The 10,000-nt window shown below is 49.0% G+C and overlaps 1 protein-coding gene across 2 annotated transcripts in view; it reads right to left on the bottom strand.

Annotated features, from left to right (window-relative positions):
• Positions 1-10,000, bottom strand: part of fam172a (family with sequence similarity 172 member A) — a 180,824-nt gene that overhangs the window by 44,868 nt on the left and 125,956 nt on the right. For both annotated transcript variants that reach the window (XM_048236399.1, XM_048236398.1), the window contains exons 9-10: positions 9,960-10,000; positions 3,735-3,819 (exon numbers count right to left, since the gene is read on the bottom strand). The exon at positions 9,960-10,000 is cut by the window's right edge and continues 76 nt beyond it. In XM_048236399.1, coding sequence (XP_048092356.1) covers positions 3,735-3,819; positions 9,960-10,000 — 126 coding nt within the window. The remainder of the gene's footprint in view (positions 1-3,734; positions 3,820-9,959) is intronic.

Here is a 10,000-nt window from a genome sequence, read left to right on the forward strand (position 1 = left end):
CACAACCCTCTCCTTTCGCACAGAGAAAGAGAAAGAGAAAGAAAGATAGACAGACAGAAAGAAATAAAGAAAGAAATAAAGTCAAAGGGGGAATGATTAAACTGACAGTCAGCCCTACATCAAAGGCAGGAGTGTGTGTGGAACAAAGGGGAGAGTGTGTTCTCATTGTACGCGTAATGAGGGTTAATTGCCAGACTGCTTTCAGATGCCTGCAAAGGATCGGCACACATAATTACAGTTCAGGTACGCATTAACTTACTTTTGTTAACCATTAATCACTGTTTACATTCAGGCCAGCCATTCGGCTTTAGTAATTAATAATCTGACTGAGCCCAGAGTGATCACTCAAAAGAGGAAGGAGTGATAGAAAGAAAGAGAGAGAGAGATGGAGAGAGAGAGAGAGAGAGAGAGAGAGAGAGCAGGAGAGAGAAAGAGAGAAATTAAAGAGAGATATTCTCTCCTCGTTCCAGCATTGACACCTCTCTGCATGCCAACAGTGTGACTGGCATCTCGATCGTGCTGGGAGAGAACTGAGTCTGTGTGTGTGTATATGTGTGTCACTCTGTGTGTGTGTGTGTGTGTGTGTGTGTGCACGCTTGTCTCCATGAAATAACCCCCCACTGGTCCATCGCATATTTGGCTGGTTATCTGCTTCCCCACAAAAGGCTAGGGGGTCAGCACCATCCCCACAACCCTCCCCTGGGCATAGCAACGACTGGAGCGAGGGAGAGTGATAGAATGAGAGAAAGAAAAGAGGCGACAGAGAGAAAGAGAGAGAGAGGGGGAGAGAGAGAGATAGAGAGAGAGAGGGGAGAGAGAGAGATAGAGAGAGAGAGAGAGAGAGAGAGAGAGAGAGACTGGAAGAATGGGTGCTCTGGGCAGACGTTCAGGAGATTTAATTCCAGTTTATCTGCATTTGTGTTTTTCAACTGGCTTCGTTCGGCGTGCGCCCAGCTGATAGAGGTCTGCCAGTCTGACGCGTCCATGCCAATCCTGGAGCATTGACCCTCTGGAACAGACACCGCTTCAGAGAGAGAGAGAGAGAGAGAGAGAGAGAGAGAGAGAGAGATGACTACGACTACAAAAAAAGAAAAGAAAAACACACACACACACACACACATACCACTACATCTGCGACGAACGCACACATCTCAAAACAAAAATGTCACAAAAGAAATAACATTACATCATAAATTACAGCCGCGCACCTGCAACCCCCCTCCCCCTTTCTAGACGCCCACCCTGCTTGTTCCACTGCAAAGCATGCTGGTACCAGCACAGAACCGCTTCACACTCCATTAAGAGTGAGACACACACACACACACACACACACACACACACACACACACACACACAGAGACCTGTCCACACCTCAGCGAGGCCCTCCGCTCTGCCAAACCGCTTCCTGCGTTGCCCACATGGCAGCCAGAGGGCCGCGGCGCAGGAAAACACACACACTTCCTCCTGATGCGCCTCACTTCCTGTCCAAATGCCAAAACCCCCGCGTTGAAACGGCAAGTGAAGTGTGAACTCATTTCTCTCAACGTGACCGCCTGCGGTCAGCTGCGGAAGACAAAGGAAAGTTTCATCTGCCTATCAGTTAAAGCATCTAATAACCCATTGGGGACAGTGACCTTCTGGAATGTTCCGATACAACATGCGACAACCCGACCCTGTTCACTGCGTGGGACAGAACCCAGCTGAAGGCCCGACTCAGCGGTCAGTGTGACGAGTCATGACCCCGGGAGCCCGCTCCTCCGCCGGGTGAGTCAGAGTCACTGTCACGGCGAGGGAGGGAGTCACGCTGACGTTGTGAGCTGTGCGCACAGTCATCCCGACGTTACCATGGCAATGAGCACTGACCCCGTACCTTCTCCGCAGCCCATTGGCTACCAGTGAGGCACACGGTGTTGTGCAACGCTTACATCAGCAGTGACAGCTCTAGACCTAAACATCACACTCTCCCGACGGAACGCGAGGGCATCTATTCACAAAATACTGACACGCTTAACTAAACAAGCCCTCATCTTCACAGAGCACTCAGACATATAAGTTAGGGGGGCTCAGAGCTCATTGGCAGGGAGAGCCGAGGACCCCCATTCATTCCTGCCTCACCTGGCTGTGACATGAGCAGAGAGAGAGAGAGAGAGAGAGAGAGAGAGAGAGAGATGTTTTACTCATTTGGTACGGGAGTCAGTGGAGGACTATATATCCACGGGCCACCCACCACATCAGAGAGGTCCCCACCGACCCTCACCGCGCCATCTGCCATCAGATAACATGGAGGGCTGTGATGGGATTTACTTGGTGTGTGTGTGTGTGTGTGTGGGTGTGTGGGTGTGTGTGTGTGGGTATGTGTGTGTGTGTGTATGTGAGTGAGTGTGTGTGAGTGTGTGTGTACGTGTGTGTGTATATGTGTGTGTGTGTGTGTGTGTTGAAAAACAGTATATTTGTTAGAAGGGGGGGAGAGAGAGACAGAGAGAGAGAGAGATGATAAGAGAGAGGAATGCCCTGCCTCACTCCATCTCCCTCTCTCTCTGACCGCAGCGACAACCTCATCATCTCCCATTGCCGACCTGTGGCCCGGATTACAGATTACACAAATAATCCCCCGCATTAAGGACACTTACTCTGGATTGGGCCACAAACATGTCCAGCCCAATACACAGGGAGGCCAAGCCCCAGGACTGGACTGAGCCACCACACGCTGGATTAGTTAATTAACGTGAGGACAGGGAGGTAGACACACACACACACACACACACACAGACACAGACAGTCACACAGTCAGACAGACGACAGAGAGAGACACACACACTCACAAACACATATGAATATACACATTCATACATACACCTATAGAATGATTTACCGTGCCTTGATGAAATGAAACAATGTTTGTATATGTTTTATATGTTCTTTGTATGTATGACATCTTTTTTATTGTTTCGGCGAATGCTTTGGCAATGCAGCATATGATTGGCCATAGCAATGGAGAACATTTGAATTGAACTGAGAAAAGGGAGAGACAGGGAGAGAGAGGCTGTTTGGCCTGAATAGTGAGACAGCAACACACAGGCTGATGAAGGAGGAAAGGAAAGAGTTGTGAAGAACTACAGAAGATGAGGAAACGAAGGAGCTAGAGTATAAGTATATACTCTTTTGATCCCGTGAGGGAAATTTGGTCTCTGCATTTATCCCAATCCGTGAATTAGTGAAACACACTCAGCACACACTAATCCCGGCGCAGTGAGCTGCCTGCAACAACAGCGACGCTCGGGGAGCAGTGAGGGGTTAGGTGCCTTGCTCAAGGGCACTTCAGCTGTGCCTGGTCGGGGTTTGAACCGGCAACCCTCCGGCTACAAGTCCGAAGTGCTAACCAGTAGGCCACGGCTGCCCACACGAACTACAGAAGAAAAACGAGGAAACCAAGGAGCTAGAGAAGAACTACAGAAGAAAAACGAGGAAACGAAGGAGCTAGAGAAGAACTACAGAAGAAAAACGAGGAAACGAAGGCGCTAGAGAAGAACTACAGAAGAAAAACGAGGAAACGAAGGCGCTAGAGAAGAACTACAGAAGAAAAACGAGGAAACGAAGGCGCTAGAAAAGAAGTACAGAAGAAATACGAGGAAAGGAAGGAGCTAGAGAAGAACTACAGAAGAAAGACAAGGAAAGGAAGGAGCTAGAGAAGAACTACAGAAGAAAAAAAAAACGAGGTGACACCTCCAACCAACCTGCGGAGACGCGCGGGCAGTCTGGCAGCATGGACTCCACCAGCGTGTCCAGAGGCTCGGAGCTTGACACCCAGTTGCAGCAGCGCTGTGAAAGGGGGGTGGGGGGTGGATGGAAACAAGAACAAGCAATTAAAGGCCTGCCAACATGTGCCCAGGACAGCTGGGGGTGGCGCTGGCAGGTCGGCCGCGGGCAGCCAGGGAACTGCTGGCACTACAGGGGGGCTACTGGGAGAGAGCTGGGGTGGGGGCGTCTCACCCTTACTGACCCCACACGCACACACACACATACACATACAAAGACACAAACATGCACAGGTGTGCATATACACACACACACACCGAAAATATAGAAGCACATGCGTGCATATGTACATACATATGTACACACACACACACAGATCGACATTCACAAACACACATACACTCATATGAACGTGATGGTTTGGTTTTCTTTGTCTTCATCCTAGCTTTTTTTTTGTTTTGTTTTTGTGTGTGCTGGTCACCCTGTCAACCAGCAGGGTTTAATAAGCTCTATGGCCTGAACTTCAGCCTATGAGCATTCAGCCCCCACCCATCTCATTATATTATCATTGATCCCTATGTGTTTGTGGTGCTGTGCACAGATTATGCAGGCGAAAAAAAACACAAAAGTCTTTGTTCAGCTGTATGTATGCATGCGTGTGTGTGTGTGTGCGTGTGTGTATGGGGTTGTTTTGTGTGTGGAGGGGGTGATGTTGAGAAGAAGAGGCTTCCACAGGAATGTATGGAAACTCAGCTCGGCCGATAAGATAAAAACTTGAAATCGAAGCGAACAGCAATGTAAAGCAGATTAGCGCCAGCAGCTGGCCTTGTGAAGCGACGCTTATCAGACGAGCTTGTTTGTTCTGAGGCCTGCAGCCTGGATGGGGCGGGGGGTGTCGTGTGTGTGTGTGTGTTTGTATAACGCGTGTGTGTGTGTGTGTGTATACGTGTGTGTGTGTGTGTATGTGTATACGTGTGTGTGTGTGTGTGTGTGTGTGTGTGTGTATACGTGTGTACGTGTATACGTGTGTATGTGAGAGTGAGTATGTGGGGGTTCTCCCTCACAAAGCAGTGACCCGCCCTTGCCACAGTGAAGACTCTCACTGCCCCCCCCACCCCCAGTGTAGCCATCCCTATCTCACACAAACACCATATCCCACCCCATGTACACGTACGTACACACACACACACACACACAAGCTTCTCGTAAGGCTCCCAGTTCCTGACAAAGAAGTGCTCGACGGTCATACTGCCCTGGATGGTCTCTCTCTCTCTCTCTCTCTCTCTCTCACAGACACACACACACACACCCCTCTGGCAGACACATGACAGAACCTCGGGTCACATCACACCTCCGCCTGTCAGCCTGTGTCAGCCCCCCGAGCCCTCTGCTACCCAGGGGTCAACACCACGGCCCCACCCCACCCAAACCCACGGCCGTGTCATCCCCGTGCGTGTGAGTGTGTGTGTGTGTGTGTGAGTGTCTCCATAGGGAGACAGTGTACGCACACCATCATACACACACACAGAAACTCTAAATCAAACTCTTTGTTCTCCTCACACAGTGCTGGGACTGAATGCAACACAAACATGTCTTATTATCCGATAACATTATTCTTATAGTATCAGTAATTATTATATCATTATTAACATTAATAATACTGCTACTACTACTACTAATAATAATAATAATAATACATTTAATGAATTAGTTGCAATAAAGAATGAGTTGTAATACATTTGTAATAAAATGTAATAATATAGTTAATAATAGATTTTGTTAATCTTAAAAATGTATAATATATTGACAACATAATTAAAAAAAATTCACAAATCATATCAAAAAGGCAAACATCGATATGTACGCAAATGTTCAAAACAGGCCAGAAAAAAAGAAAGCAACAATGACTGAAAACTGGAACCACAAAACAAAGAAGAAATCACAGTGAAAGCAAGCCAAGCTCTTCTCAGTGACTCCACAAGAGTTTGTTTTTTTCTCACTCTTTGTCTCTCCTCTTGTATTAGATTTTTTGCTTGTTTTCTTCTCACTAAGCTGGGAGCTGTGTGTGTGTGTGTGGGCGGGGTGTGGTGGTGTGGGAGCGTGTGTGTGTGTGGGGGGGGTGGTAGTGTGGGAGCGCGTGGTGTGTGTGTGTGTGTGTGTGTGTGTGTGTGTGTGTGCGAGCGCACGCCTGCTAAAGTTGAGTGCCGGCCGAGCGGACAGCCCTGCATTGTGTATTTTTAGATTCCTGCTGCCCTGCTTGTTCTCCATGGTGGCGGGAGGCTTGACTGCTCCATCAAGCGTCTCATTGTGCCGCCCGAGCTGCTCCCGCATGGAAAAGAGATGTCAGCGGAGCAGAGAGCCCAGAGCCCAGCCACCAGTGACCAGAGCCCAGCCACCAGTGACCAGAGCCCAGCCACCAGTGACCAGAGCCCTGCCACCAGTGACCAGAGCCCAGCCACCAGTGACCAGAGCCCTGCCACCAGTGACCAGAGCCCGGTCACCGGGCGGAGCCAGGTGGGGTGGGGTGGACTAAGCCAGAGAAAGGGAGAGAAAGAGTGATGGAGACTCAGAGTGGGCACTCTACACTTGGGCGATTAATTTATTTCTTTATATATTCGATGGAGTTAATAGCAGTCAGTTACAGTGTCTTTATGCTACAATCACTAATTGTTTAATTGAATAAAGAATAAAAAATAAAATAAGGGAATTTGATGATGATAACTATTATTATTCTTAATGGTGGTGGTGGTAGAATTAATAATCCTAGTAGTGCTTGTACATAGTGGGAGTGGTTGAGCAGCAACAACATTAGATAGGGGACTCTCAACTTTGATATCAATAATTGCAATGATAAAAGTGACAGCTTTATTTATTTTTTAAATCCACCTAAAACACATTAGTGGTGACATTTCTTTTTCTTTTCAAGCAGGAAGCAGGAAATTCCATTAATCCAGCACACAGTTTCAGCACATTAATCTGCAGATCAACTGGCAAGATTTCAATTAGTCCCAACCAGAGCGCCGGCCTTTCTCAGAGTCCATTTGGGTGGGGTGCAGTGCCTGATGGGAGACTAAGTGCTCCGCTAGGTGGTGGGACAGGTGTTAGCAGGCTCACCCTGGTGCCGCCGTGCTAAGCTCCCAGTAACGCTGTGCCTTAATCAGCATGTCTGGCCTGCCTCTAGCCCGCCGCGAGCCACAAGCGCACTGCACTCTTGCCAGTGCCTTGCTAAGGGCCGGGAGGCTATGCTAAGTGCTAGCCTGCCGAGTGCTGTTAGCGTCCTTTGCGTCAGTCGGCAGACAGGCGAACCGCTAGCCCACGGAGGAGCGCTAACATCCTCATCAGTGGCAGCCGTGTGGCTTTGTGTTTCAGGCCCACGCTGACATGTGTCAGCTGTGCAAAACAGACAAGACAATTCGTGACACACACACACACACACACACACACACACACACACACTCCCTGCAATTCCACTCTGCTTCTTGCGAGCCGCATCCTCACCCTAATCAGATGAGTGTATTCATGGAATGGCGGAGGAGAGCTTACAGTCATCATAAGGGGGGGGACATAAAGCTATCTTGTCATCAATCAACGCTGGCCCACATTCATTAGCCTGCATTCTGCCTGCCTCTGTCATCACTGCGCGAGGGGTGGGGGTGTATAGACTCCTTCACATGGCACACATACGTCCGTGAGCATGGTAAAGCGCTCCTATTTGATCGCCCATCACAAATCTGAGGAATTTAGTTTGCCTTCAGTGGGGATGACAAACAAGGGGCCTCATACTGGAGGATGGTGATTACTTTAATTGCCCCAGTGAGGCCTACCTGCTGAGTGTGCTCCTTAATCTGCAGATATCTGTGATGGTCTATGGAGCCGGTGGGGGAGCCCCAGCCATTACTTTACCTCTAATCACAAGCTCTTTGTGCTCGCCTCTCCTCCTCTCTCCTCTCTCTTATCCTCCTCTCCTCTCCTCTCTCATCCTCTCCTCTTCTCTCTTATCCTCCACTCCTCCCTACTCCTCTTTTTGGCCTTGCATCTCGATGAATGGCAATGCCTTATTTATTTATGTATGTGTGTGTGTGGTGTGTGTGTGTGTGTGTGATGGTGACAGCAGACACCTTGACGGTGACAGCCTGCCAGCTGTACAGTCATCTCTTTGGCCAGAGAGCGGCAGCACAGGGGGATGGAAGAATTCCCCGTGTCTCTCTCTTTCTCTCTCTCTCCCTTCTTCCCTCACTCTCTCCATCTCTCTCTCCCTCCTCTTGCAGTCCCATGCTCTCCTGCTGCCCTGTCCTCGTTCCATCCCCCTCTCCTCACCCCTCCCTCTCCTCCTTTTCTCTTCCTCTCCCCTTTTAAGAAATCCCTTCCTCCAGTAGCCTGTTTAATTCCAGCTATCTCTCCAGCATGGGGGGGTCATCCTAAGTGTACATACATACTGTATTTCTCCTGGGGCCTCTCCAAATAAGGGTGTGAGCCTCTCTCTCTCTCTCTCTCTCTCTCTCTCTCTCATCTCTCTCTCTCTCTTTCCCCCCTCTCTCTCTCTTTCTTCCCCACTCTCTGACTTTCTCCCTTTCTGTGACGTCACTTGACCGTTGTCTGACCCATTATCTCTGTATCACCTGTCCCAGCGCGCACTCATCTGCAAATCCAGCCCGCCCCCATCACACACTCACACACACACACACACACACATAGATGGAGGAATTACTGCAGTCCCACTAGAAAGGCCTGAGGCCCCGCAGAGCCCCCTGCTTTCACTGTGATGGCTCACCCGCCCCCATTAACACACACACACACACACACACACACACACATACACACACAGACACAGAGGTACCTGCTGGGATATCCGCCAAGACAGCACAAGCTCTCATCCAGCAGGATGCGCACAGGAGAAGCAAAGAGTAGACATGAATATAGATGCTACATGTCCTGAAGATGCATGAAGAGTGCATGTGTGTGTGTGTGTGTGTGTGAGAGAGAGAGAGAGAGAGAGAGAGAGAGAGAGAGAGAGAGAGAGAGAGAGAGAGAGAGAGAGAGGTGGGGGGAGAGGGAGAGAGAGAGAGAACCACCAATAAATAGTGTTAAAATGCTCCAGTCCATTTCTTAATCATTTTAACTGAAGTAAACTGAAATCAGCAGCAGCGGGCGGGTCAGCTGGAGGGCTAGTGCCTCTTTGAAGCGACGCCTCCACCAGTGTCCATACGGCAGCGCGAGGGAAAGAGAAAGGGATCACAAAGGAGCACAGAAGAGGAGTGGAAAGAGTTGAACAAAAGGCAAAATCAAACCGACTCCGAACACAGGGAAAGTCAAATAAAGAGAGTCTACTGGGTGGTCTTGTTGACTAGGGCGGCGTTGTTTGTTTGTGTGTTGAATGTGGATGTTTGTGTGTATATGTGTGCGTCTGACTCTTTGTGTGTGTGTGTGTGTGTGTGTGTGTGTGTGTGTGTGTGTTGGCTTCCCCCCGTAGCCTGTGGGGTGCAGAGCTTCTCAGATTTATGTGCATACTCAAGTGTTCGCAGGTGCGACATCCAAGACCTCAGCTCACCCCAGAAAGGCCGCGCGGCACACAGACCGACTCCACTCAACAGCTGCACTTATTTTTTATCATTGACATCTGACACAAACCCCTCCTCAAAAATACTAATAAAAAACAAACAGCACAAAACAAACAAAAAAACACACCCAACAAAGCAATTGGTAAAAGGGCATGGGAAATCTAGTTTATATAAGGAAGGCATGAAAATATACTTTTCATATATTGCAAATATCAAGGGCTCCATGCGCGCACACACACACACATAAAACAAAAGCGTACACACACACACACAGGCACACACGCACACACAGTTAAAATGCACAAACCGACACATAAGCCTGCCAGACGCTCAAATCAGACCAGTGCCTGCATATACGCTTTGTCCTGTCTCTCCACAACTCGTGTTGATAACAAGCCGTCTGGTCGTTCCACTGCAAGCAGCAGTGCTATCAGATTGTAGGCGTGTACATATAGATATGTGACCTTGGGCATGAGATGCACCTCAGCAGAAGAGTAGTTTTATGTTGTCTCTTTGTAAGCTAGAGAAAAAAGAGGGATAGAGAAATGAAAGGAGAAGAGGGAGATGGAGAAGAGGGAGATAGAGAGAGAGAGAGAGAGAGAGAGAGAATATGAGTGAGAGATAAAGTAGTGGACCTAGCCTCACCTCCTGTAGCCACTCCAGGATGGACTTGCCGGCCTCTTGGT

This window comes from Alosa alosa, chromosome 24, assembly GCF_017589495.1.
Source record: "Alosa alosa isolate M-15738 ecotype Scorff River chromosome 24, AALO_Geno_1.1, whole genome shotgun sequence".
NCBI lineage: Eukaryota > Metazoa > Chordata > Actinopteri > Clupeiformes > Clupeidae > Alosa > Alosa alosa.